Source organism: Columba livia, chromosome 1, assembly GCF_036013475.1.
Source record: "Columba livia isolate bColLiv1 breed racing homer chromosome 1, bColLiv1.pat.W.v2, whole genome shotgun sequence".
Lineage (NCBI taxonomy): Eukaryota > Metazoa > Chordata > Aves > Columbiformes > Columbidae > Columba > Columba livia.
The window spans coordinates 212,237,171-212,265,154 of NC_088602.1; the positions used below are offsets into that span (position 1 = coordinate 212,237,171).

The 27,984-nt window shown below is 57.1% G+C and overlaps 2 protein-coding genes, 2 long non-coding RNA genes and 2 other non-coding genes across 13 annotated transcripts; 5 read left to right on the forward strand and 1 right to left on the reverse strand.

Moving 5' to 3' along the window:
- The first annotated feature begins 6 nt into the window (after positions 1–6).
- Positions 7–6,632, forward strand: NAA20 (N-alpha-acetyltransferase 20, NatB catalytic subunit). The gene is made up of 6 exons (XM_005504388.3): positions 7–141; positions 450–474; positions 566–656; positions 3,418–3,553; positions 4,441–4,586; positions 6,306–6,632. Exons 1-6 carry the CDS (start codon positions 89–91, stop codon positions 6,389–6,391), a joined length of 537 nt encoding a protein of 178 aa, XP_005504445.2. The 5' UTR covers positions 7–88; the 3' UTR covers positions 6,392–6,632.
- Positions 6,633–10,906: 4,274 nt separating this feature from the next.
- On the forward strand, positions 10,907–11,097 carry LOC135578361 (U2 spliceosomal RNA). The gene has a single exon (XR_010469875.1). It is a non-coding gene; the product is annotated as a U2 spliceosomal RNA (small nuclear RNA).
- A 4,202-nt stretch (positions 11,098–15,299) lies between these two features.
- LOC110356077 (uncharacterized) lies at positions 15,300–18,413 on the forward strand. The gene is made up of 2 exons (XR_010469755.1): positions 15,300–16,016; positions 17,736–18,413. It is a non-coding gene; the product is annotated as an uncharacterized LOC110356077 (long non-coding RNA).
- Positions 15,767–15,957, forward strand: LOC135578372 (U2 spliceosomal RNA). Its single transcript, XR_010469886.1, has one exon. It is a non-coding gene; the product is annotated as a U2 spliceosomal RNA (small nuclear RNA).
- LOC135575266 (aurora kinase C-like) lies at positions 18,362–22,663 on the reverse strand. Of its 8 annotated transcripts, none has more exons than XM_065049512.1 (9): positions 22,525–22,662; positions 22,133–22,181; positions 21,718–21,757; positions 21,483–21,531; positions 20,555–20,785; positions 19,951–20,089; positions 19,514–19,662; positions 18,977–19,228; positions 18,362–18,601 (listed from the first exon to the last, which is right to left on the reverse strand). In XM_065049512.1, exons 2-9 carry the CDS (start codon positions 22,178–22,180, stop codon positions 18,394–18,396), a joined length of 1,116 nt encoding a protein of 371 aa, XP_064905584.1. In that variant the 5' UTR covers position 22,181; positions 22,525–22,662; the 3' UTR covers positions 18,362–18,393. The 8 variants fall into 8 exon arrangements, with proteins under 8 accessions (XP_064905584.1, XP_064905581.1, XP_064905582.1 ...); XM_065049509.1 differs by having other exon boundaries at positions 21,483–21,549; XM_065049510.1 differs by lacking the exon at positions 22,525–22,662 and adding an exon at positions 22,357–22,434.
- Positions 22,664–22,732: 69 nt separating this feature from the next.
- LOC135578271 (uncharacterized) lies at positions 22,733–27,955 on the forward strand. Its single transcript, XR_010469754.1, has 2 exons — positions 22,733–23,731; positions 25,851–27,955. It is a non-coding gene; the product is annotated as an uncharacterized LOC135578271 (long non-coding RNA).
- The last annotated feature ends 29 nt before the right edge of the window (positions 27,956–27,984 follow it).

Here is a 27,984-nt window from a genome sequence, read left to right on the forward strand (position 1 = left end):
CCCCTGCGCGGCGGAAAGGAACCCGGGGCGAAGGGAGCGCTTCCGGGGCGGCGGCAGCAGGAGCGGCGGCGGCAGCAGGAGCAGCATCATGACGACGCTCCGCGCCTTCACCTGCGACGACCTTTTCCGCTTCAACAACATGTGAGCGCAGCCCGCTCCCTGTTCTCTCCCAGTCCTCTCCCGGTCCCTCTCCCGGCCCCTCTCCCGGTCCCTCTTCCTGTCCCTCTCTCCCGGTCCCTCTCTCCCGGCCCCTCTCCCTGTCCCTCTCTCCCTGTCCCTCTCTCTCGGTCCCTCTCTCTCGGTCCCTCTCTCCCGGTCCCTCTCTCCCGGTCCCTCTCTCCCGGTCCTTCTCTCCCGGTCCCTCTCCCAGCCCCCCCGGGCCTGTCTCCCGGTGATCTCGGCCGCCCGGCAGGCCCCGGGCCGTGCTGAGCGTTGCTCTCCCCCCGCAGCAACCTGGACCCACTGACAGAGACCGTATCCTTCCTGCTGCCGCCGGGGAGGGGGCCTGGGCCGCCTCAGCTTCTCCTGAACCTGAACCTAGATCTTAACCTTAACCGCCTCGCAGTATGGGATCCCGTTCTACCTGCAGTACCTGGCCCACTGGCCCGAGTACTTCATCGTGGCCGAGGCGCCCGGCGGGGAGCTGATGGGTTACAGTGAGTGGGGCGCAGGGCGCCCGTGGCACCGCTCAGGGGCTGGCGGGTTGGGCTTCTAAGGCCGCGGGTTGGGGCTTCTAAGATAACGTGTTGGGGCTCTAACGCTGCGTGTTGGGGCTTCTAAAGCCACGTGTTGGGGCTTCTAACGCTGCGTGTTGGGGCTTCTAAGGCCACGTGTTGGGGCTTCTAAACCTGCGTGTTGGGGCTTCTAAAGCTGCCTGTCTGGGGTTCTGACGCTGTGTGTCTGTGGTTCTGACGCTGTCTGTCTGGGGTTCTGACGCTGCGTGTCTGTGGTTCTGACGCTGTCTGTCGGGGGTTCTGACGCTGTCTGTCTGGGGTTCTGACGCTGCGTGTCTGTGGTTCTGACGCTGTCTGTCGGGGGTTCTGACGCTGTCTGTCTGGGGTTCTGACGCTGTCTGTCTGTGGTTCTGACGCTGTCTGTCTGGGGTTCTGACGCTGTGTGTCTGGGGTTCTGACGCTGTCTGTCTGGGGTTCTGACGCTGTCTGTCTGTGGTTCTGACGCTGTCTGTCTGGGCTTCTGACGCTGTCTGTCTGGGGTTCTGACGCTGTCTGTCTGGGGTTCTGACGCTGTGTGTCTGTGGTTCTGACGCTGTCTGTCTGCGGTTCTGACGCTGTCTGTCTGTGGTTCTGACGCTGTCTGTCGGGGGTTCTGACGCTGTGTGTCTGGGGTTCTGACGCTGCGTGTCTGTGGTTCTGACGCTGTCTGTCTGCGGTTCTGACGCTGTCTGTCTGTGGTTCTGACGCTGTCTGTCGGGGGTTCTGACACTGTGTGTCTGTGGTTCTGACGCTGTCTGTCGGGGGTTCTGACGCTGCGTGTCTGGGGTTCTGACGCTGTCTGTCTGGGGTTCTGACGCTGTCTGTCTGTGGTTCTGACGCTGCGTGTCTGTGGTTCTGACGCTGTGTGTCTGTGGTTCTGACGCTGTGTGTCTGGGGTTCTGACGCTGTCTGTCTGTGGTTCTGACGCTGTCTGTCTGTGGTTCTGACGCTGCGTGTCTGTGGTTCTGACGCTGTCTGTCTGGGGTTCTGACGCTGTCTGTCTGCGGTTCTGACACTGCGTGTCGGGGGTTCTGACGCTGTCTGTCTGTGGTTCTGACGCTGTCTGTCTGTGGTTCTGACGCTGCGTGTCTGTGGTTCTGACGCTGTCTGTCTGTGGTTCTGACGCTGCGTGTCTGTGGTTCTGACGCTGTCTGTCTGGGGTTCTGACGCTGTGTGTCTGTGGTTCTGACGCTGTCTGTCTGGGGTTCTGACGCTGTCTGTCTGGGGTTCTGACGCTGTCTGTCTGGGGTTCTGACGCTGTCTGTCTGTGGTTCTGACGCTGCGTGTCTGTGGTTCTGACGCTGTCTGTCTGGGGTTCTGACGCTGTGTGTCTGTGGTTCTGACGCTGCGTGTCGGGGGTTCTGACGCTGCGTGTCTGTGGTTCTGACGCTGCGTGTCTGTGGTTCTGACGCTGTCTGTCTGTGGTTCTGACGCTGCGTGTCTGTGGTTCTGACGCTGTGTGTCTGGGGTTCTGACGCTGTGTGTCTGTGGTTCTGACGCTGTCTGTCTGTGGTTCTGACGCTGTGTGTCTGGGGTTCTGACGCTGTCTGTCTGGGGTTCTGACGCTGTCTGTCTGCGGTTCTGACGCTGCGTGTCGGGGGTTCTAATGCAGGAGCTCTTCTTGCTCTTCATGTTTTCCAAATACCCAACTGGGAAAGGAACGTTACGTGGCATCTTCGCATGTATTAAATGTCCAGGGGCATTATGTAGGACTTGCAGCAGCAGTTTTCAGTTTGATGTGCCTGGTGCGCACGGATCTTGGCTCTGGTACCGCCCACGCAGGTCTGTACAGGTGAACGTATGCACGTGAGCGGTTCTGTAATCCCGGAATTAAACCCTGCGCGCAGCTCTGATCTCACACACCGACAGGCATCAGGAAGTAGAAGTGCTGGGCGTGGGTTTCGCGTTGTCCTGCGAGGGAACGCGTCCTGCGGACGTCATTTGCTTGTTTGTCGTGAAATATTCGTGCTTTTCAGAAATTGTTCCAAATACACCTGTTAGTTTGCTTGTGCCTTCCAGGTTTTTCCCGTGTTCTGTCTGTGCAGAGGGGTGGGGAGGTGGGAGCAGGACAGGAGTCTTTGCAGGGACCCAGCAACGCTTACAGCATTTGCAGTACAGGTGTCTCCATACCCACCACGTCCGTTGTTCGTTAGCGGTGACTGCGGTGTTTCCAAGAGTACCGCATGGAAGTGTGAATATTGGTGAACTAACGCTGGTTGGGCTCTATGTAGAAAGGAGAGAAACTACAAAGAAACCTCCCAAAAGAACGTTCACCTTTTCTTTTCCCTTCCTTAAACATGCCATGTTTGCAGCGCCTCAGCCTTCCATTGCCAGATTGGCAAAGTTTCGCAAGCTCTGTTCCCCCAGCGTCACCACAAACCTCCAGTAGTTGCCGGGGTGGTGAGTTAGTGTTGGTCCTCCAGCCCTCCGTTGTTGTAGTCAGATCCTGAATTCCGTTCAGTCTGAGGCTCGGGAGAGCTGCTGTATTTTCCTGTGGGCTCGCGGAAGCCGCTGGCCGGCAGCTGCTGTTACACTCGAGCAAAGTGAGAGTTGTGGTGACTCCTGACGCCCAGAGTGGGGGGTAGATGCGGGTGTTGGCGCCTTTGCCACCAGACGGCGATGCTGGTTCATGCCCGTCTGGCTGTTTTGTAAGGGTGTGCAGCGCGGGTGTGCGTTCCAAAGCTGTCGCTCTGTCTGTCCGCAGTAATGGGTAAAGCCGAGGGCTCCGTGGCCAGGGAGGAGTGGCATGGGCACGTTACTGCGCTCTCTGTTGCACCAGAATTTCGACGGCTGGGCTTGGCTGCTAAATTGATGGAACTACTGGAAGAAATTTCAGAAAAGTGAGTACTGTGCTTATCTTTAACGCAGAATTTAGCTTTAAGTAGTGTCCCGCTTCACTGAAATTCCCTGTAGTTAGAGAAAAATAACAATTGATGTTGCTGGTGGTTTAAAATCTCAGGATTTTTCTGAAAGCTGGCTTGCCAGAATCAGTAGGAAGTAGCCTGAATTCCAATAGGGATACTCTGTAAAAGGTCCGTTTCTCGACAGCTTCGCGAAAGATCAACGCTGTTTCCCATAGTGCCGCCAACATACTTGTCCAGTAATCACGGGCTTTGTGTGCTTCCCTGCGGCACAATCTTGAACAAAGTTTGTACGGCAGACAGTGTCTTAATGTACTTTCCGTCTTGCTTGGTGACTTTTGCCTGCAGAGCATGTGGTTTAGCGTCGCTGGGCGGGTGGGGACCCCTCTGCGGTGCGCGGACCCGCAGCTCGGCCCGTGCGTTCACCGCGTGCCTTGGAGGGGAGGGCCGCCTCCTGTTGGGCCGCTGAATTTCGCGAGTGGCTGCCCCCCCTGCACTGTGGCAGGTAGTCACTGAGCCACTGCAACCTGGATTGTGTTGTTGCTTTGGGTTTTTTTAATCATTTTTATGGATATGAAGCTGATACGGGTGATTAAGCCTGTCCTGTGCTTTCTGTTGATAATTCTGAAACGGCTGGCTGGTGTAGAAGAACGGTCGTGTGACAGAAATAAACTTGAATCGGTGCCTGGACACGACTTGTCCCGTGGTAACGCAGTGCACCTGTTGCCACAGTGTGAAAGGTGTTTGCTTCGCGTGCCGTCAGCAGGTCCGCTCTTGGTCTGGCTGCGAGGTATGGGTTGTTGTTTAGAAATACATTCACCTGCTCTTCACCTCACTGTGGTTTTTTGGTTTTGTTTTTTTCAAAGAAAGGGTGGATTTTTTGTCGATCTCTTTGTGAGGGTATCGAATCAGGTTGCAGTAAACATGTACAAGCAACTGGGCTACAGCGTGTACCGGACAGTATTGGAGTACTACTCTGCCAGCAGTGGAGAGCCGGATGAAGATGCTTATGGTGAGTTCTGCCTCAGGCTGAATGGAAAGATTGTCACGTTGAGGATTCCTGGGCTTGTTTCCATTATTGTTGTTTTTTTTATGTGAAGTGAGTTCAGGTAGTTGTTGATGAATGGGATTTTGTGTACTCCTTTAGAGAGCTTTTCCTACTGAAGATTACAGTAGTTACAAAACTTAATCTTGCAGTTCACACATTTTGTAGCATCTGTGGCAAAATAAACTACAAAACAAGAATAAATTAGTAACTACAAAGATATTTACCCTGTAGGTAAGAAGAGAATAAAAATGCAGTTTCCTATCTAACTTTTCTTTCTGGGAATGCTCGCACCCGGGGCTGGGATTTCAGTAATGTTGTTGGGGGAAGGAATCACAGAACAGTTTGTGTTGAAGGGCCCTCCCCAGCCCCCCAGCCCCCCTGCCATGACAGGGACATCTTCAGCAGCTCAGGGTGCTCAGAGCCCCGTCCAGCCTGGCCTGGGATGTCTCCAGGGATGGTTCAGCCACCACCTCTCTGGGAACCTGGGCCAGGCTCTCACCACCCTCAGGGCAACAATTCCTTCCTCATGTCCGGCCTGAATCTCCCTCTTTAGTTTAAACCATCACCCCTTGTCCTGTCACAACAGGCCCTGCTCAAAAGTCTGTCCCCATCTTTCTTCTCGGCCCCTTTTAAGCACTGAAAGGCCGCACTAAGGTCTCCTGGAGCTTCTGTTCTCAGCTGAACAGCCCAGCTCTCTCCCCTGTCCCCAGCAGAGCTGTTCCAGCCTCGGGTCACTCCTGGGGCTGCTCTGGCCCCTCTCCAGCAGGTCCCTGTGTGTCCTGTGCTGAGTGCCCTCCAGACACGGAGACATTGACCGCTACCCTCTGGATGCGACCAGCCAGCCAGTTCCTCATCCACCCATCAAATCCGTATTGCCCCAGTTTAGAGAGAAGGATGTTGTGGGGGACCATGTCAAAGGCTTTACAGAAGTGCAGGTAGACGAGATCCATAGCCCTTCCTTTGTCCACTGATGTAGTTACTTCAAGGGGTCCTGTTGACTGGGAAAAGGGAAACATCACACCCCTTTTTAAAAAGGGTAGAAAGGAGGATCCTGGGCACTGCCGGCCGGTCAGCCTCACCCTGTGCCTGGGCAGATCATGGAACAGATCCTCCTGGGAGCTGTGCTGCGGCACACGGAGGACGGGGTGGTTCAGGACAGCTTCACCAAGGGCAGGTGCTGCCTGACCAGGCTAGTGGCCTCCTGCGGCGGAGTGGCTACCTCAGTGGACGCAGGAGAGGCTGCGGATGTCTGCCGGGGCTTCCGTAAAGCCTCTGACAGAGTCGGATTGATAATGTTGCTGCCGAACAACACTAAGGACATCAGACTGCTGGTGTGTGTCCGAGGGAGGGCGACTGAGGTGGGAAAGGCCTCGGGGGCAAGACTTGGAAGAGGCTGAGCCTGGAGAGGAGGCGGAGGGTGACCCGGCCGCGCTCTGCGCCTCCCGCGGGCCGAGCGGGCGCTGATTCTGGGCAGCGGGGGACGGGCACGGAGCTGTGCCGCGGGAAGGCCGTCCCGCCACGGGCAGGGACGGGGGCTCGGTGAGCCCTACGGGTCCCTTCCGACTCGAGATATTCTGTGATCCTAGGAAATCTTGATTAAAAAAGATATAATAGAGAATTCACTTTATGTGGCTTTGTGCAATGACTGTCTTGTTATAATGGCTTTTTTTTCTTTCACCACAGATATGAGAAAAGCTCTTTCCAGAGATACGGAGAAGAAATCAATTATACCTCTGCCTCATCCCGTGAGGCCAGAAGACATTGAATGACCGCAAGCTGTGGTTCTCAGGCGACACTCAGTGTCGGGCTCCGCGTCCCCCCAGCCCCAGGAACTCAGGGATGGGAAATCCCAGGCTCGATGTTTTTCCCCATGAAATACCGAAAGGCAATACTGAGAAGATTAGTGACGCTACTCCTGTCGGTAATGGCTGCATATTCCTGCACTTACCCTATTATTTTCCTTTTCAAGTGTTGGGAATTCAGAGACTATTAAAATGGAATTGCCTCCTGGATTGTGTTTTCTTTGCTTTCTTTCAAACCAAAAATACCTAAAGACAGCAACAGTAAAAACTCTTTAAGTGATTTTTTTTTCCGACCAATGAAAACACTGTACAATAATGAAGAATCACGTCAGGGGAAGGCAATATATTAATACTTGCATAGAAGAGAAGTCTGTTGTACATAATGTAGAATGTCTCTCCCCTCTTCGTGGCACAGGACCGAGCTTGGGGTCACTGTTGATTTGAAGAAGCCAGAAAGCCGAAGCAGTCGAGGGTTCCCATCCACCACGGACCAGATTCAGGACTAATTCTGTGTTCTGGTTACCTGTACATACCTTAACATGAACTAATCTGCAGTTCATCCAGCGGGACCTGGACAGGCTGGAGAGTTGGGCGGGGAATAACCTGGTGAAATTTAACAAGGGCAAGTGTAGAGTCCTGCACCTGGGCAGGAACAGCCCCAGGTTCCAGTGTAAGTTGGGGAATGACCTATTAGAGAACAGTGTAGGGGAAAGGGACCTGGGGGTCCTGGGGACAGCAGGGTGACCATGAGCCAGCACTGGGCCCTTGTGGCCAGGAAGCCAATGGTACCTGGGGTGGGTTAGAAGGGGGTGGTCAGTAGGTCAGAGAGGTTCTCCTGCCCCTCTGCTCTGCCCTGGGGAGACCACACCTGGAATATTGTGTCCAGTTGTGGCCCCTCAGTTCCAGCAGGACAGGGAACTGCTGCAGAGAGTCCAGCGCAGCCACCAAGATGCTGGAGGGAGTGGAGCATCTCCCGTGTGAGGAAAGGCTGAGGGAGCTGGGGCTCTGGAGCTGGACAAGACGAGACTGAGGGGGGACTCATTCATGTTTATAAATACAGAAAAGGTGAGTGCCACGAGGATGGAGCCAGGCTCTTCTTGGTGGCAAATGATAGGACAAGGGGTGATGGGATCAAACTGGAACACAGGAGGTTCCACTGAAAGGTGAGAAGCAACTTGTTGGGGTGAGGGTGGCAGAGCCTGGCCCAGGCTGCCCAGGGGGGTTGTGGAGTCTCCTTCTGTGCAGACATTCCAACCCGCCTGGACACCTTCCTGTGTAACCTCATCTGGGTGTTCCTGCTCCATGGGGGGATTGCACTGGGTGAGCTTTCCAGGTTCCTTCAACCCCTGACATTGTTTGATACTGTGTAAAGATTTCTTGATTTCTTGAACTCTTCCTGCTCAGTTTCAAGGTCAATGTAGGTTTTCTGAAGAACCTGCAAAGGGAAGTCTGTCCTTATGTTCACAGCGTCTTCTGACAACTTCAAATCTAACACTGAGATAATGCAATTTTTTTTTATTTTAGTGGAGGAACATGGATAAATGTGGAGTTTGCACAAATGAAAATGAGAGATCAGAGTATTAATTGGCTGTACAAGCTAGGATTAACACTAAGTAATATTGAATCTTGTGCAAACAATCCATTTAGTTTACTCCTGTACGCATATTTCTCCCTCCAGGTTTTTTAATGGGTTTTGTAATCCTGCATACCCTGCTAAGGAAAAGATGCTAAGACAATGAGACACGGGCTAAACCACTGTGGGAAGCAGTTCTGTTCAGCTCCATGGATTGTTTACATTTTAATTAGCCACACTGTGTAATAAATACTGGGTTTCCATCCTGTTTTTCTTCCATCCTTATATTCAGCTTTCTGCCCCTTTTCTCCTCTCACTTGGGTCGGCTGCTCTGGCTCTCTGGTTGCTCTCTTGTTGCTCATGGCTATTTTGGTCTCGTTTTTGTTTTGAAGAAGTTCCCTGTGCCTTTTCTTTCACTCCCACATCCCTGTGTCTTGTGCCATGTCCCATTTTTGAGGCTGTGGAAGTGGCACCGGGGTGACGGGTTGCCAGGAGCAGGTCCTCCAGCCCACTGGTGGTTTCACCTTCTGTCCCAGTCTGCGTCCCTGTACAGCTCAGTCCCTCTGCCCTGTTCTCTGTCCTACTTTTTCTGTCTCCACATCTCACTATTTGTCCCTATATTTATTCTTCCTTCATCCTCTCCATTTTCTCTGTCCTTTTGTCCTGCTCCCTGACTCTATTTCTTCTTCCATCTCACTGTCCTTTCTCCTATATCTTTCTGTCTCTGCTTCTTCTTCCTCACCTTACTTTTCTCTTTATATCCCTCTGTCCCAGTCCCTATCCCTTTCTCCATCCCACTCTGCTGCTCCTTTCCCTTTCCCCTTTCCCCTTTCCCTTTCCTTTTCCCTTTCCCTTTCCCCTTCCCTTTCCCCTTCCCTTTCCCCTTCCCTTTCCCCTTCCCTTTCCCCTTCCCTTTCCCCTTCCCTTTCCCTTTCCTTTTCCCTTTCCCTTTCCCTTTCCTTTTCCCTTTCCCTTTCCCTTTCCCTTTCCCTTTCCCTCATTATCTCTCTGTCCTTGTCTCCCTCTGTGTTTCTCTCTCGTGTCTCCTCCACTCCATCCTGCTCCCTGCTGCTCTTTTTCTCCTTCTGTGCCAGAGTCCTGATCCTCTTTCCGTCTGTTCCTCTGTCCTTTGATCTGTCCTTCTCCCCATCCCCATTTCTCTCATGCTCGCTCTTCCTGCATTATTCCCTGTCGCTCTGTCCTGCTCCCTGTGCCATGTTTTCTCACCGTATCTGGCCCTCTGCCCCTGGTCTTTTTTCCTCCCTTTCTATCATGCTGCCTGTCCCAGGATTTTTCTGCACTCCTCCATTCTGCTCGCCATCCCTCTTTATTGTCTCTGTCCTGCTGCCTCTTTTCCTCTCTCCCTCTTACCTCTCTTGCTCTGTCCCTGCTGCTTCTTTCTCCATCTCCGTTGGGCTCCCTGTCCCCGTCTTTCTCTCGCTGTCCTGTTCCCTGCCTCGTACTTTCTCATTCTACCTTCCTGTCCAGCTGGCCGGAGCAGACGCACCTCCAGGACTGGTTGCCTGTGTGGCTGAACAAGCACTCGCCGCCTCCTTTGCCCTCACGGCTGCATTTGGACTCGCACCGGCCGTGGGGCTCTGAGGTAACGCGTTGTGGCGGGTGGTGGCCCCTGTCCCGCTGGGCTCCAGCTGTGGGCTGGTGCTGGAGCGGCGGGGGCGGCGGGGACAGCCCGTCCCCGTGAGGGGTGGTGCCGGTGCGGGGGCTGGTGCTGCCCTGTCTTGGGGGCCGGTGCAAGAGCCAAGGGAGGAGCAGAGTGGCTGTGGAGCATCTCCGAGCTGCGGCTGCACCGAAGGAGAAGGCGAATGGGACAGCGTGGACTGGCAGGTCCCCGGGAGAGCCCCAAGGGGGGTGACAGGAGCTTTTGCAGATACATGGCATATAAAACTGACACCAGAGGCAATGTAGGCCCACTGATGGACGAGGTGGGTGCCCTGGTGGCAGAAGATACAGAGGAGGCAGAGTTACTGAATGCTTCTTTGTCTCTGTCTGCTCTACCGGAGGCCGTCCTGGGGAGCCCGCACCGCTGAGGCCCCAGAGGAAGGCAGGACAATGGAGGAGTTTGGCTCGGTTGCTGAGGACCGGGTTAGGGAGCAGTTAGGCAATCTGAACCTCCATAAATCCATGGATCCATGCTAAAAATAGGGCCTGTTGCAGAGCAAGGTACGCCTCTGCAAAACTTACTTGCTGCTATTTATTTTATCTTCCTGACAGAGTTCTCTTCTATTTCTGTGCGCTTACTATTAAATGATACAGTGGAAATGATTTCGTACTAAAAAGCAAAGCAGCTGTTCGCATGCGCGTTGCGCTCTGCGAGCGGGCGCGGTGCGGCACTAAGGGCGGGGACATGCAAATCAGAGGAGCGGGTGTCGAACGGGCCGCCGGGAAAAAGACACAGAAAATAAAATAAAATAAAATAGAGAGAAATAAAGATAGAGACAGATATAGAAACAGGAGAAACAGAAACAGAAGAGGCTGGATAGAAACAGAACAGAAGCAAAAGCCGCGGCGAATATGCAAATCGGCTCGGGGTGTGGGCGGAGAGGCGAGTGGGCGGGGAGAATGCAAATGTGGATGCGGATCGTGCCAATCAGATCACGGACAGGAAACAAGGGGCGGGGTGACGAGGAGAGAGGGGCGGGGAATGCAAATTAGAGGCGGAGATGCACCAATCGAGCGCCCGAGAGGCCGAAGGGGCCGCTGGGAGGCTCCGTCGCGGGGGTCTCCGGGCGCGGCGAGGGTCGGTGTCCGCGGATTCCGGTGGAACCGCGGGGAGAGCGAGGGGAACAGAGCGAGAAAGGAGCTCGGGGGTTGTTGCGGGCGCGGGGGAGTGACCGTGAGGTGTAAGGGTCTGGCAGTGGATGGGGTGGTGCCGCGGAGTGGTAGGAGGTATCGCTTCTCGGCCTTTTGGCTAAGATCAAGTGTAGTATCTGTTCTTATCAGTTTAATATCTGATACGTCCTCGATGAGAGGACTTTATATTAAACGGATTTTTGGATCTGGGAGTTGGATCCGGAGCTTGCTCCCTCCGCTCCGCGCATCGTCCCGGTATTGCAGTGCCTCCGGGAGCGGTGCACCCCCGCGGGGGACCCTTGCTGGTCAAAGACAGAGCTGGACTGCGCTGGGGCGCCTCGCTGCGTTTTTCTCTCGTTGTGCGGCTGCGGTTCCTCCGCGTGCGCGGGTCCCCGCGCTTCGTGCCGCTGCGGGGGGGCGGAGCCCAGAGCGCGCGAGCTCTGGGGCGGGGCGGCCTGGGGAAGGCGGCGCCGGGGCCGGTGTGGGTTCGGGCCGAGCCCGTGTCCGGCGGGGGGCAGCGGCGGCCCCGTCCCACGGCCGGCAATGGCGGAGCTGCCCGCCGGTGCTGGTGCTGCCCGCGGGACGGGCCGGACGCTCCGCAGCTCCCAGCGCTCCCCGAACTGCGTGTGGGGCCGGGGGTGCGGGGCTGGGGGGGCTGAGCTCCCCCACCCTGAACATCGCACACGGGGGTGCAAGGAGCCAGAAAGCAGCTGTTGGGGGCCAGAAATGGAGGCAAAGATTTCCGTTCCTGGGTCTTGAAAACAGTCTTAGGTGGTGGATTTTGGGGCTCAGAAGCAGGTTGAGCTGTGTGGCCTCAGGCTCAGAAATACAGGTCAAATCCTGCATTTTTGGGACTGGAGATCAGGCTCAGCGCTGGGTTTGGGCTCAGAAACGGGCAGTAAGGGAGGTGGTTTGGCTGGTTTTGCAGGGGGTGGGAGGGCAGGGATGGGGCAGGTGCGTGGACCTCCCAGGGTGGGGTCTGGTGGGGTCGGACACCGGAGTGCAGGAGCCCGACGTGCTGGTACTGGAAAGCTGCCGAAAAGATTCCTTAACGCTGTTTGGAAAGTGCTAAAGGCGGCACTCTTAACGCAGGGTGCTGGACGCTCAGAGGACCGTTCTTCTAATCGAGTGTGCGCATGATTTGCACTTCTTGGTATTTATTACCTATACCTGTTGCATATTCATTTGCTTATACTACTTAGATTATGCATTAAACATCAATTATTTACACAACCCGCCCCTTGCCGGAAGTCCCTCTTTGGTGTTCCAGAGTCTTCATCGGGGGCTCTAACGTCTCCGTTGTCTTCGCAGGCTGGTACCCCCCCGGCCCCCTGCTGTCAGCTTCTTAACCTGATTTCTTGAACAAGCCTCTTGTCATTTTGTGCTGCTACTCAGTAAAAGTCCTGTAAGCTCTTTGTTCACTTAGTGGAACATTCTACTTTCCTGGATTGCAAGCCAAGGACACCCAGCTTTGCTTCAAGCCCAGTCTCTGCAGAGATTCTCTGTTAGGTTTCTGTTACATTAGGCCTAGTCTTGCTACATTAAGCTTAGTCTTGTTACATTATGGCTAGAGGTTTCTAAAAGACTTTCGTTCCTTTTATTGGTGCACCAGGCCAGACTCATTGTCTGAGAAGGTCTCTGGGCTTAAAGGCTCTTTTCAGACCCATGTTGTCCTTTTTGAGTCCAGCTCTTCTTTGTACACAGTTTAGAATAGTTAATGAATCACACAAACTCAGGAGTATTTATACAATGTATAACTATGGTGTTTAGTCCTAACACTCAGGTTTTCACAGGAATTGGTTTACAACCTTGTCAAATGCCCAGACTGTAGGAACAGCTGGAGCTTGTCAGGAGAAGGAGCTGAAGTAACTGGAGCTCCGGAACAGAGCTGCAGCTTCAGTCATCCAGCACTGCAGTGAGCCGGAGCTGGAGCGACAGGGGCATCAGCCAGAGCAAAACCCCCTGCGGCCACCGTGCGCCAGAGCCGGAGCGAGAGCGGCTGTGTGCTGCCTTGGGTGAGCATCAGCCAGAGCAAAACCCCCTGCGGCCGCCGTGAGCCGGAGCTGCGGGGAGCTGGGGGTCTGTCCGCGGGAGCCCCCGGGCCGGGCGGCGCTCCGGCACAGCTGCAGGGCGGCAGGGCGGCAGGGCTGCCCCAGCGGAGCTCTGCGCAGCACGGCGCTGCGCTCATCCTGCCAGCGGGAGCGGGCTCTCGCTGGGGTTAAACCCACGCCTGCTCTGCTGCATGCAGCCGTGCTTGCAGGGATGCCCGTGGCTCTACATCAGAATAACAAAGTGTGCGTGGGCATCCCGAGGTTGTGCTCTGGGTCTGGGAGCGTGTGCGTTTTTGCTGCTGGAAGATGAAACATGCGTGTGCCTGTTGCGTGTAAGGACACTTGGAAGCTGGGGGGGACCCAAGCAGGCTGGTGGCACAACTGCAGTTTTAGAAGATCTTGAATCATAGAATCATTTCAGTTGGAAGAGACCCTGAGGATCACCGAGTCCAGCCATAACCTAACGTAACTCTAGCACTAAACCATGTCCTAAGGAACCTGTCTAAACACCTTTTAAACCCCTCCAGGGCTGGTGACTCCAGCACTGCCCTGGGCAGCCTGTTCAATGCCCCACAGCCCTTTGGGGAAGAAATTGTTCCCACATCCAACCTCAACCTCCCCTGGTGCAACTTGAGGCCGTTTCCTCTGCTCCTGGCGCTTGTTCCTGGGGAGCAGAGCCCGACCCCCCTGGCTCCAAGCTCCTTTCAGGCAGTTCAGAGATCAGAAGGTCTCCCCTCAGCTCCTGTTCTCCAGATGAACCCCCCAGGTCCCTCAGTCTCCATCACACTTGTGCTCCAGCCCCTCACCAGCTCCGCTCCCTTCTCTCCACTCGCTCCAGCACCTCAAGGCCTTTCTCGGTGTGAGGGGCCCAGGATTCGAGGTTTGACTTCGCTACTGCCCAGTGCAGAGACACAATCACTTCTCTAGTCCTGCTGGCCACACTGTTCTTGATACAAGCCAAGATCCTGTGGCCTCTTGGCCACCTGGGCACACGCTGGCTCATGTTCAGCCGCTGTCACTGTGAAAAATGCAGTTGTGATTCGTGCTAAGATGTTTAATGTTTACAGGTATAACCAAATGAGGCACGGACCCTGAACTTGGAAAAGGGAAAGGTGGTTAAGTTCTATGTAAAAAGTTATGAAACTTGTTTAGGAAGTTATATTGATATTGGGAACTAACATTTTAAGGGTTAAGCAACTATATAATAAGGGCCTACTAACAAGCTAACATTTTAAACCACATAATTAATATCTAGTTTAGAGCTGTATGTAACTAATTGTGCTAAAAAAAAAAAAAGAAAAAAAGTAGAACTTCATTAAATGCCGAGATAAGAAGTTTTACAGCACCAGCTGCAACCTTGAGGAGACAAGACAGCCAAGATTTACAGCGAAAAGGAGGCACCAGTCTGGTTCCAGTCGGTTTGGCAGCTTGGGTTCCAGCCAGTCCCTCCTAACGAGCCAAAGGTAAAGAGTCCACTGTGACGAAGCTGAAGGAGCTTCATCCAAAGACCCTTAAAGACCCCTCCTCAAATTCACCAAGTGACACTGCGCAGGCGCAACAGGGGAGGGTCAAGGAGGGGAATATGTAAATGGTTATCTGAGACTCATTTTAATAAAAAGCAGGAAAGGTCATGAATATGTATAGGCGTTCCTGGGTCATTACGAATATGTAATACCATACTGTATTTAAGCACACTTCTTATTGTTAAATGTGTGCGTGTTGGGCGGAGTGATACCCCCCCGCACCCAGCGCTGTTTTGCTTATGCTCTAATGAACACGTGTTTAAGGAATACAAGGAATTGGATTAAATGTTGCTTATCCATAGAAAAAGCGTAAGTTATTTATCTCATCACCAACGCCCCAGGCCCTTTTCCAGCCGCCCCCCCAGCTGCAGCGGCCGTGGGGTTGGTGTGAGCCCCGCGCAGGACCCGGCATTGCCCCGGTGACCCTCAGACAGCTGGCCTCAACACCACCTGTATGTACAAAGGAGTTAAGAAGTCAACCTTGCTTGATATATTTCTGAAGAACCAAAGATACAGAAGCACTTTCAACAGCTGCCTCTGCCCGCTTCTCCATTTCCCCTTTTCCCACGGCCACTCGGGCCAGTTCCCCCAAATCGGGACTTGACCGTGCGGGGCCGCAGGCTCGGAGGGGGAGGCGCCGCCACGGCCCAAGAGCACCCGAACAGCCTGAATGCGGGTCCGCAGCGGCGGGGGCGGGAAAGGGCCGGGACACCATCAATCGACAATTTGGGGAAAGAGCCCCCAGCGCTTCCGGCGGCCGCGGAACCGCAGCACCGCCCGCACGGCTGCGCATGCGCGTTGCGCTCTGCGAGCGGGCGCGGTGCGGCACTAAGGGCGGGGACATGCAAATCAGAGGAGCGGGTGTCGAACGGGCCGCCGGGAAAAAGACACAGAAAATAAAATAAAATAAAATAGAGAGAAATAAAGATAGAGACAGATATAGAAACAGGAGAAACAGAAACAGAAGAGGCTGGATAGAAACAGAACAGAAGCAGAAGCCGCGGCGAATATGCAAATCGGCTCGGGGTGTGGGCGGAGAGGCGAGTGGGCGGGGAGAATGCAAATGTGGATGCGGATCGTGCCAATCAGATCACGGACAGGAAACAAAGGGCGGGGTGACGAGGAGAGGGGGCGGGGAATGCAAATTAGAGGCGGAGATGCACCAATCGAGCGCCCGAGAGGCCGAAGGGGCCGTTGGGAGGCTCCGTCGCGGGGGTCTCCGGGCGCGGCGAGGGTCGGTGTCCGCGGATTCCGGTGGAACCGCGGGGAGAGCGAGGGGAACAGAGCGAGAAAGGAGTTCGGGGGTTGTTGCGGGCGCGGGGGAGTGACCGTGAGGTGTGAGGGTCTGGCAGTGGATGGGGCGGTGCGGCGGAGGGTAGAGGGTATCGCTTCTCGGCCTTTTGGCTAAGATCAAGTGTAGTATCTGTTCTTATCAGTTTAATATCTGATACGTCCTCGATGAGAGGACTTTATATTAAACGGATTTTTGGATCTGGGAGTTGGATCCGGAGCTTGCTCCCTCCGCTCCGCGCATCGTCCCGGTATTGCAGTGCCTCCGGGAGCGGTGCGCCCCCGCGGGGGACCATTGCTGGTCAAAGACAGAGCTGGTGCGGTGCTGGGAACGCGGCTGCCCGGTGGGTCGGTGTGGCTTCTCAGCTGCGGGTTGGCCCGTGCGGACCGCTGGTGTGGCCGATCCCGGGCGGGCCCCTCGGTGCGGGTGACCCCCGCACACGTTCCCTCCCGGCACGTTTTTAGTTCGCCGTGCAGCCCCCGTGCTCCACGCTGCCGTCCGCCCGTACCGGCCGTGCGGCGCTGCGGGCCCGGGAGGCGCTGCGGGCCCGTGCGGCGCTGCCACCGCGCTCGTTGCCGCCTCTCGGGACGGAAACGCCGCCGCCCCGCCGTGCGCCGTGCCGAGCGCGCAAAGCGGGAACCGAGCGCCGGTGCCGCCGGGTGCCGCCGCTGCTGCCGCCCGGTGGCCGCAGCCGGCTCTGCAGCCCGGCCGTGCCGTGCGGCTCTGGCGCCCGGGAGGACAGAATTGCTGCTGCTAAAAAACCCGTTTATTTTAGAAAAGCCAATTACAAAAACCCTCAGGCGCGCCTCTTTTTTTTGGGAGGGGGGTTGAACAGCGAGGGCTCGGGTGAGGGACAAGCGCCCCGCCCTGCTCTGTTTTCACAGGATCAGTGTTGGGGTTGGGAGGGGACTCCAAGGATCATCCCGTCCGATCCCCGCCGGACGAGAAGTTTCTTTTCCAAGGGAGGGAAGTTATGAAATTGAAGAAGTAAAGCGGTGAAATTTATCCCAAGAAACCGAGACAAGAAGAGGGGGAAAGGCCGGCGGGGGGAGGGCTGGGCAGACCGGTGGCACTAAAAGGGATTTACACCCCCCCTGCCCCGAAAGATCTGGGTTAAATCCGGGTGGTTTTAGGGATGTTTTTGGAGTTGTTTCCTCCCCACCTCCACTGCCGGTGCTGAAAGCAACAAATATTCTCATTTTCATTTAAAAGGAGAAAAGTCCAAAGAAAAAAGAGGGTGTTTTGTTTTTTTTTTTCAGCACTTCGCCTCAAGGCAGTGGCACGAAGCCCCTTTATTAACCATTTCCTCCCCAATTTGGGGTTCTCTAAACTATCCCATTTCCCAGCTTGCTGTTGAAAATGCTCCAAGCGGGACAAACTTCCCCCAGACCACAGAATTAAAAGACCTGACCTGCCGGGTGCGTCCCCAGCTCGCCAGAGCTCCCCCGAGCCTCCTCCCGCGCCCCGCTCGCCCCGGGCAGCCGCCCCCGCTCCGGCAGCTCCTGCGGGCCCGCCCCGTGTTCCTGGGCCGCTCCCGACCCCACGGTGGAGGCGGCAAGCCGGCCCTCGGCACCTCTCGGGTGGCCCCTGTGGCCGATGCGCTCGGCTCGCCCCCCCAGCCGAACCAGCAGCAGTTTGGTGGGGGGTGAGCTCCTTCCAGCGCCAAGGGCCAAGAGCTCCTTCCAGGGGACCCACGAGGAAGCAGAACGGCTACTGAAGGCTGGTGGTTTGTGGGTGCAGGCAGTTTCTTGCAGACTTCTCCTACTGTGTGCACTTTGACTACGAGTCAACCACTTTATTCTATAAACACGACAGCCTGGATGAGCCACTGTGAGCTCTCCCTGCTACATAAGTGAGCTGTATGGCAATGGTTTTACTACTCACAGGTCAGTGGATGAGCCCAATTTAAGTTTAATGTTAACCATTTGGCTTAAGTAGATGCACTCTAGCTTAATTATTTAGAGATAAAAGGTTGTATGATTTTTAATATACTCTTTGCTTCATGTTACTTGGTAAGCTGGATTTGCTAAAATTTTAAAGTTCTGCTCATATTTACCAAAAGCAGCTACAAACCACACTGAACACTTGCAAGATAAGGTCTTGTTTGCACTTTGCTGGGAAGAACGGAACTGTCGGGAAAAACAACGCTCCAAGGCTAACACGGGGGAGACGTTACAGACATCTGCAAAATGGGGCCGATGTCACACTTTGCCGAGAAGAAAGGATTTATTCAGACAAAACAGTACCTGCAAGGCTATGGACCACAAACAGTGTCTGCACCTGAAAAACAAAGGCCCACGTGGAATCGGAGAAAAAAATCCAAGGAGAATCAAGAAGACCTCACAGTGGAGTATTGCTGTTGGACTGAACGATGGTATGAACGTTTGTAAAGATGCAGAGGTCTATGGTTTACTGTGCTCGGGTTGGACCTCTGTGGAGGTACCAGCTTGTGCCAGCCCCGCTGCTCTTCTACTCCGTCTTTTTTCCCCGAGAATTTTGCCGCCCGCCGCCTGCCCGGGGCGCGGGTGCCGCCAGCCCGGGGCGCGGGTGCCGCCTGCCCGGGGCGCGGGTGCCGGGCTCGCAGCCGTGTCCCTGCGCCGGCGCTCGGCAGCTGCTGCAGGGCAGTTGCAGCTTTGCTTTTGTTTCATGCAGTAGTTGACGCCTTTGGACGGAACTGTGACACGGATGTTTAGCAAGGGCGCAGGCTGATTTTTATTATATTACTGCAAATCTTTAATAATCCGAGTGTTTGAACTCAGGGGGTGGGGACGCGTAGGCGGGGGGCAGCACCCGGCGGGAGTGGGCGCGCACCCAGGGGTGCTGCAGCACGTCCCGCAGGGGCAGGCGCTGGGCCGGGCTGCGGCGCAGCAGGCGCGAGATGAGATCACGGGCGCCCTCGGGCACGGGGGGCGGGAAGTGCAGGTCCACCTGCGGGACGCGGGGGACTCAGGGACCCCGGGAGTGGACGGGGCTCAAGGACACCCCCACCCAGCACCGGTGTCCCTGGCCCCCCAGCCGCGGGTCTCGCCCCACAGCGAGAATGGAGGGTGTGGGGCAGGTGCTGTGTATGTGGGGCCCATATCCTGGGGTCCTGCCCAGCCCTTGGGTTCCCCAGCAGCATGTGGGGCAGGGTCCCCATGGCAGGGGATTCCGGGGGGTGTGAGCTCCCTAAACATGGGGTCTCTGTGGCAGGGTCCCCCCCGTGAGAGCACAGCACGTGAGGCTGGGGGTTGCTCTGGGGTCCTTGTGGGTCCCCGGAGGTGCTCCCCGGGTGGGTGGGGGTCCCTAGGGCACAGTCCCCACCTTGGTGATGCGGTGGTAGGTCTCGTTGTGGGAGGGGCTCTCGAAGGGGGGGTGCCCAACCAGCAGCTCATAGCAGAGCACCCCCAGGCACCACAGATCCACCTTCTCGTCGTGCTCACGCCCCTCCACCATCTCGGGGGGAAGGTAATCCAGCGTCCCACACAGTGTCCTCCGCCTGGGGGGCACCCCATGAGGAGACACCCCCATGTGTACACGCACCCACCGCCTCTCCAGAGGTACATAAAGGCAGCTCTGTTTTAGGGGGAGCCCTGCCTTGGCATGTTGGGGTCCTCTGGGGTGCTTGTCACCCCCAGGCCGGTGGCGCCATCCCCGTGGGGTCTCAGCCCCTGCTGTGTCCCTGTCCGCACAGGGTGCCCCATGGAGGACCCCCCACAGCGCCCCCACAGCCCTACAGGGCCCCTCCCCAGATCACACCAAAGGGGAGAGGGTGCACAGACGACCCAAAGTCAGTGATCTTCGGCTCCTCCAGCCCCACAGGGTGCTCCCCCAGACCCACAGGGCCCCCCACAGCCGTACCGGAGGGAGGGGGCATGCACAGACCACCCGAAGTCCGCGATCTTCAGCTCCCCCATCAGCCCCAGCAGCAGGTTCTCAGGTTTGATGTCCCGGTGGATCACCTTCTTCCCGTGGCAGTACAGCAGCGCGTCTGCCGCCTCCTCCATCAGCTGCGGTGACAAAACGAGGGGGTCAGGGCACCCCCAAACTGGTCAGGGGACTGAACAGAGGGTGGCCACTGTGGGTGCGGCAGCAGCTTCTCCATCAGCTGGGGATGGGTCAGGACACCCTCAAACTGACCAGGGGGCCCTTGGGGACCCCAACACCAATTCTTGGGTGGGACCTCAGCATTTGGGGCTGGTCAGGGGGCCCAGACCCCCATGTGTGGGGGTGACCCTGGTGTCTGGGGCGGTTCCAGAGCTCCCCCCTGGGGGTGCCCCATTTCGGGGTGACCTGACCGTGGCGGTGCGGGTGGCATCGAAGCGGCCTTGGCGCTGCAGCTCCTTGTAGAGCTCCCCCCCGGGCGCGTACTCCAGGATGAGGAACACCCGCCGCTCATCGTGGAAGTAGTTGTAGAGGCGCAGGATGTTGGGGTGCCTGAGGGGAACAGGGACACATGGTGAGGCCCCAGGACCCCCCACTACCACCCCAGGGTCCCCAGTGCCACCCATGGGCTCTCTGCAACCAACCCCCCCTGTCACCTAGGGGACCCCAGAACACCCCCAGTGTCACCCACCATCACCCCAGTGAGCCCCAGGACACCCCTCCACTGTCACCCCAGGGTGTCCAGGACAGCCCCCACCATGACCCAGAGGACAACAGGACTCCCACACTGTCACTCCGGTGCCACCCACCACCACCCAGGGGGTCTTCTGGGACCTGTTGATATCATACTTGGGACCCCGGGATCCCCTCACTGTCACCCAGTGGGTCCCTGAGTGCCACCTCATCACCCCAGGACCCCCCACCTCATCAGCCCAGGGTCCCCCAGTGCCACCCACCATCACCCAGGAGGTTCCCAGGACCCTACCAGCACCACCCGGGGTCCCCAGGCTCCCCCACCCGCCTCCCCCTGACACCGCCGTGCTTGTGCTTCCTGACTGTAGGTGGGCCATGATCTCGATCTCCCGCCGCAGCTGGTGCTCCACCCCTTCCTTCTCCACCTGGGACTTGAAGAGGATCTTCAGCGCCACCAGGAATTTCGTGCTCTGCTCCCGTGCCAGGTAGACGCTCCCGAACTTGCCCTTCCCCAGCGGCCGCCCAATCTCAAAGTCATCCAGCGTGAAGGTCCGTCTGCAGGGTGGGGGGCAGAGACACACGATGGCAGGGGCACCCCATCATAGGGGGGACACCCCATCATAGGGGGGACACCCAGCACCTGCGCCCACACATAGTCAACACCAACCCCGGTGTCACCCACCAATGCCCAGGGGTCACAGGACCACCGCACTGTCACCCATGGGGTCTCTGGGATGCCCCCCCACTGTCATACTGCGGGTAACTGGGCCCCCCAGTGCCACTCAAAGTGTCCTTGGAGCTCCCACAATCACCCCAAGGTCCTCAGGACACCCCACAGTGCTGCCCACCATCACCCAGGGGGTCTCTGGGACCCCCCAACTTATTATACTTGGGTTCCCAGGACGCCCCACGGACCACAGGACCTCAGGACGTCCCCACTGTCACCCCATGGATCCCGGGAGCCATCCTCATTACCGCAGGGTCCCCTCAGTGCCACCCACCATCACCCCAGGGGGCCCCAGGGCTCCCTTCCCCCCAACACCCAGGGAGTCTCTGGGACCCCACACTGTGGTCCCCAGAAGCTCCCCAGGAGCCCCCCGCTGTCACCAGGGGGGAACTGGCATCCCCCAGTGTCACCCAGTGGGTCCCTGGCACCCCCTCCCCCATCACCCCAGGGTCTCCAGGGTCCCACATCCCCCCAGGGGTCCCTGTTACCCCCAGGCCCCCCAGTTCCGCCCCCACCGTCACTCACTGTGGCGGGGGAGAGGCCTGCAGGGCAATGGGCTGCAGGGGCGCAGCTCCTGGTGGCGAAGGCTCAGCTGCGGGAACCCCCACACACACCCTGGGGGCCCCCGAGGACCCTCCCGTGGGACACAGGCGTCCAGGGACCCCAAGGTAACACCCGCGCCCCCACCAAGGGACCCAGGCGTCCGGGCGCCCCAACTCCTCCCCATGGGGCTCTGTCCCCCGTCCCCCCCTCCCCGTACCTGGCCGGCGCTCCGGCGGGAGCGGCTCCTCGCGGCGAACCTGCGGCCCGGCCGGGGAGGGGGGTCACCCCGAGACACCCCCGCAGGGGTGGGGGACCCCAACACCCTCCCCAGGGACAGGACACCCCCCAAAAAGGGCCCGGGGGTGCCTGAGCGCACCTCCCTAGGACGGGGCCACCCCCAGGGGTCAGCGCGGTCCCAAAGCGCACGGGAACCGCCCGGAGGGTGCCCCAGGGATGGGGCCCAGGGGACACCCCGAGACCCCCTCCCAAGGACGGCCCCCCCCCGGAGGGGTTTGGGGCACTCCGAGACCCCCCATCCCAGGGACCGGGACACTCCAGAAAGGGCAGCGTCACCCCGAGTGTCCCCGGGGAGACACCCTGGCAGGGGAACGTGGCGGGGGAGGGGGTGTCACCTCGGGCAGGCTGGGCACGCCGGGGTCCGCGTTCTCTTTCTGCGCCATCCTGGGGCGGGGAGGGGACACAGCGTCACCACGGGACCCCAGCCCCTCGGGACCCCCAACCACGCGGGACACGCTGTCCCTGGATCCCCAGCCCCCCGGGATCGCCCAGCCCCCCGAGCCCCCCGGGACACGCTGTCCCCGGATCCCTAGTCCCCCGGGAACCCCGTTCCCCGGACCCGCTGTCCCCGGTCCCCGCCGCCGCGCTCTGCGCCCCCTCCCGCCGCCGCCTTCAAACCCGCCCCTCGGCAGGCACGCACCGCCCGCCCATTGGTCCCCGCTGAGGACGGCCCCGCCCCCACCCGCTTTCCTCCCCACCCGCCTTCCTCCCGCCCCGCCGCGCTTACGCCGTTTCTCATTGGCCAGCCACGCCGCCCGTCTGGCGGGCGGGGCGGGAGCTCAGCGCTGATTGGCTGCCGGGCGGCGGCGATCGGGCTAGACGGTTGTTGTGCGGGGGCGTTGTGAGGGGACACGGTGGTTCCCGGGGTGCGGACGGGCCGGGCCGGGGGTCGCCCTGCCGAGCAGAGAGCGGCCGTGCGGGCAGGGAGTGCGGGAAGGGGAGCGGCGGGGCTGGCGCCTCCGGCTTATCAGGGGGAAGCTGAGGCAGCGCGGGCAGCGTGTGAACTCAGACAGGCTGCAGGTTCAATGAGCCGCAGCGCTGGTGGAACGATGAGTCTCTTGCAGAGCTCACGGGTGGACCTGGCGTTCAGTAAGAATTCTCTTCAAGCCTTTCATTTCTTTTTGTGGCTATTGCTGCTTTACGTGAAGCACCTGATTCCATTGGAGCCCCTGTGTGCGCAGGGGCACTTCTGCAGCAGCACCGGCGTCAGTGCCAGCGGCCGGGGCTCCTGCCCAGGGACACGGGCTCGTCCCGCCCCGCGCTGGGCAGGACACGGTGCGGCCTGCCGCGCTGGCACGGGACACACGGCGAAGAGCAATAGCAGTGAGTACGTACTTTATCAAGAGAGTCTTGACAGTTAATGATGAATCCTACTCCAGCTGTTGCCTTGTCATGATTTCTGGAAACCCTGGCTGTCTGTCTCTTCCCCTTTTCTGGTAAAGTTGTGGATTTCTTGCCAGTATGTCACAATCAGGTGTTGATTCTGGAGATGTTGAACATGCCCGAGGAAAGCTGTAAATACAGTGAAACTGGTGATTTGTAAAGTACAGCGACACGGACTGCATCTCTGGTTTTCAGTACTTTGTTCTGAGTGGCATTTGGGAAACGTAAAACAGGAAAAGCCAGCTGCAAGAATTCGAAACTGGCTACAGGGTTATGTTGTGGGTTTTTTAACAAATTTAATTAGACTCTGGAAATATATTTTTTACCTTTGTAGCATCTATAAAATTAACAAGATTTGCAGAAACTGTTGTCAGCTGTAATAGGAAAAAAAGCAAAAGTAACTTTGCCTTTGGTTCAGAGGCGGTATTTCAGAACCAGAAATGGAGATGAAGCTTTGCGTGGGAGGGAGATCAGCTCGGCACTGGGGAAGCTCCTTTTCCCAGGGTTTCCTGCAGCACAGACTCGGGCGTGGATTCCAGAGATTCTAAAAGGTCAGTTTATCTGCCAGGCCCAGTGTAGAGCAGCTCGAGCTGCTGCTCCTGCAGAGGGACCGGAGCAGGAAGAGTCCCGGGCAGCTCTGCCCGCACGGCCCCGTCAGCCCAGGTTCTGGTGTTGGGTTGGTGTTCTGCACCCGCAGCTCTGGGTGAGACCCGGCCGGACGCGGTTCTGTCCCCTCGCGGTGTGACGGACGCGGCTCCGCTCCCGGGGACACGTCGGTACCTGTGACCCAGAGCTGGGCACGGCTCCGCGCTGGGACGCCTGTGCTGGGCACCAGCAGCACCTCAGACCGCTGCCAACGAGACGCCTTTTCCACTGTCGTCTCGCGGGGGTGGGGGAGTGAGGATAAAAGTGACAAAAGCAGCTGGATAGTTCAACTTGTTTCAGAAAAGCCCCAACATTCCAAAGCCAACCGCAAAGCCAAACATATTCCTGTGCATGCGAGTTTTTCAGGCAGTTCTGGTGGACTGGAGAGTCTTTTAAAAAAATGCAGTAAAGGCAGCAAGCATGGGGACCAGCAGCCAGTAACAGCAGTGAGGCAAGTGTTGATCGGTTAAATCAGCTCGTCTCACGTTCTGATAATGCTCTGTTAACTTTCCAGCTGCCCGGCATCCCGCCCATCGGCCGCGGCAGCTCGGCCAGCTGTGCTCGTGTCTTTGGCTGGGGTTTGCTTGTTTGGTTTTGGTTGTTGTTTGTCGTGTGTGGGTTGTTTGTTTGTTTAACCAGGACTCAAAATGAATGGGGCAAAAGAGAAGAAGGAGAACTGGAAAGAGCAGGCCAGGCCGGATAGACGCTTAGAAATAAATATTTAGGGGTGGCAATGGCACTTGCCACAGTAATTATCCACATTTCCTACAGGTCTATTCTAATTATATACTAATAATTTATCAATTTCTTTCAATAATTTCATGAAGACATATGTTCAGAAAATATTTTATTCTGAAAAAATATTCTATATTCGGGTAGTATTTTCCTGTCCGCAAAGAAAAGCTGCTCTTACAGTTCATCTTATGATTGTCTGGCTGAAAGACACGATTTACATACAAGTTTCCAGCAAAGCACAACAAGCCACAATAAGTCACTGTTAGGGAACAGGCTGCCTTAGCTTATCTAATTACTGAGTATACGGCTTCGTACAGAGCCTGGTTATTAACGGCTGGTGTAGAACTCGCTCAGCATAAGGGAGTTTGCCCAGCGCAGCGGTGAGCTGAGAACCCGCAGCCTTCTGTTTGTGAAGGACAAAGGGCTCAGAGCGCTCCGGACAGGGAGCTGCCGAGAGGGGAGCAGGACGGGCCTGACGGGACGGGACGGGACACACAGGGCTGGCGTGGAACCGCAAATAACTTTTGATCTGCAGCTGCAAAACAGGAACTTGCAGGTCAGGACTTGGACCGACGGCCCCATCTGAGGAGAATGAGAGATTCCATGGAGCAGGGAGAGCCCCGGCTCTAGTGGTTGTGCTAACACGAATCAGCTTTGACCAGACCGATTTTGATAAGAAGAGAAACCTTTTAGGAACTATTTATATAATTGTAAATATTTTTTGAAATAAGTTGTTTGGCAATACAAAAACTATGTTTTAACCTTAAAAAATAGGTTTTCTGGTAACATTTTGGCTACTTGATATTTCCATTTGTTTCATGGATGAGAATGTAAGACAGAGCTGCTGACCAGGACAAAACAAAGGGGTTTTTGTGGTGTGATGACTTCCCGCTGTCCAACCTCAGGCTCTGCTGTGCAGAACCTCGCTGGGCTCCCCCGGCCCTCAGCGTCGCACACGGACACAAAGGGGAGAAAGCAGCTGGTTTGGGGACAGAAACGGAGATGAAGTTTCTGTTCCTGGCCTGAAAACAGGCTCATGTGGCCGACTTTGGGGCTCGGGAACAGGTTGAGTTGTGCGGCTCTGGGCTCAGAAATAGAGGTCAAATCCTGTGGTTTGGGACTGGAGAGCAGGCTCAGCAGCCGGGTTTGGGCTCAGAAACGGGCACTAAGTGAGCTGGTTTGGGGCCAAAAGCAGCAGCTTACACTCCTTAGAACAGTTAACTAATCAATCATACAAACTCAGTAATATTTTTACAATGTACAATGATGATGTTTAATCCCAATATTCAGTTTTTCGCAGCAATTGGTTTAACAACCTTGTCAAAAGCCCGGACTGTTGGAAGCAGCTGGAGCTTGTCAGGGGAATTATAGAATCATTTGGTTTGGAAGAGACCCTCAGGATCATGGAGACCAACCCTAACCCACCCCAGCACTGCCCCCTGTCCTGAGAGCCTCATGTCCGTCTGTCCAGCCCTCCAGGGCTGGTGACTCCAGCACTGCCCTGGGCAGCCTGTTCCAATGCCCCACAGCCCTTTGGGGAAGAAATTGTTCCCACATCCAACCTCAACCTCCCCTGGGCAACTTGAGGCCGTTTCCTCTGCTCCTGGCGCTTGTTCCTGGGGAGCAGAGCCCGACCCCCCTGGCTCCAAGCTCCTTTCAGGCAGTTCAGAGATCAGAAGGTCTCCCCTCAGCTCCTGTTCTCCAGCTGAACCCCCAGGTCCCTCAGCCGCTCCATCACACTTGTGCTACAGCCCCTCACCAGCTCCGTTCCCTTCTCTCCACTCGCTCCAGCACCTCAAGGGATGTCCTGCAGTGATGGGCCCAAAACTGACCCCAGGATTCAAGGTATAACACAGTATTCAAGAAGTACTGTTGAGCCTGACGCCAGCTCTTGCTCAGTTAGAAACAACCCAAGGTCTACTTCTCTGCACAGCTCTGTGTTTCCTCTTCAGATTCTGTCATGAGGAGTCCCCAGAGCTTCTCTCTGAGGACCTCCCTGGGTCTGAATAACCGAGGAACATCTCTGTATCTGCCCAGAACCCAGGGATGGCGGCACGCTGCTTTGGCGGCCCTGCCGGAGAACAAGCTCACCTGGGTGCTCGCAGGTCACCCGAGGCCTCTGCTATGAGGCGGTTCACGACACCACTGGGAAGCAGCCGTCCTCTCCCTGCAAGGCACGCTCCAGCTCCCGGTGTGTGTCCACCCGGTCGCCCTGGGGACAGACCACAAAGGGCAGCGATGGGACTCGCTTTGCCCTCGTTCCCAGGGAGCCACCAGGGACCCACTGTTCTCCAAACCATCTGTGGGACACGGGCACGAGGCACGGGCTGCAGGCATCGCGTCGGGAGAGCCACGGGCAACGGCAAGATCTTCTGCGGCAGCTCTGAGACAAGCAGAGAGCCAGGGCGGGACACGGACCCCACCAGGGGAAGAGGCCGTGGGGGTCACTCCTGAGGACGGGGAAGGTGGCGGTCAGACGGAAGGTGCCAGGCGGGCAAGGGGAGGGCGTGGGGACCAGCCCCTGCCCCGAGGAGGAGAAGCCATGAGCACCCTGCACCCGGTGTCGCTCCTCGCACAGGCAGGAGCCCCGCGCTGCTGGGACAGCTCCAAACCAAACTCAGGAGGGGCCTTGGGTAGCTGGGGAAGGGCGCTGGGGAGAAGCTGGGGCTGACGGCAGAGGCCCTGCCCTGCCCGGGAGAGAGCTGAGAGCTCCTGGGGACAGGAGGGAGGCAGCAGCGACATTAGTCCCACCTGAGCGGCAGGATCAGCGCTTGGGGACACAGCTTGCGGGGCAGAGATGGCGTCAGACAAGATCCCTCCTCTGCCGTGGAACCTCTTGTGTTTGAACCCATTAACCCCTTGTCCTCATTGGTTGTCACCGAGAAGAGCCTGGCTCCATCCTCCTCACACTCACCCTTTATATATTTGTAAACATTAATAAGGTCACCCCTCAGTGTCCTCTTGTCCAGCTCCAGAGCCCCAGCTCCCTCAGCCTTTCCTCACACGGGAGATGCTCCACTCCCTCCAGCATCTTTGTTGCCCTGCACTGGACTCTCTGCAGCAGTTCCCTGTCCTGCTGGAACTGAGGGGCCACAGCTGGACACAAGATTCCAGGTGTGGTCTCCCCAGGGCAGAGCAGAGGGGCAGGAGAACCTCTCTGACCTACTGACCACCCCCTTCTAACCCACCCCAGGTCCCATTGGCTTCCTGGCCACAAGGGCCCAGTGCTGGCTCATGGTCACCCTGCTGTCCCCAGGACACCCAGGTCCCTTTCCCCTACACTGCTCTCTAATAGCTCATTCCCCAACTTACACTGAACCTGGGGTTGTTCCTGCCCAGATTCAACACTCTGCACTTGCCCTTGTTCTATTTCATTAAATGTTTCCCCACCCAGATTTGCCCAGACTAGATGATCTTTCGAGGT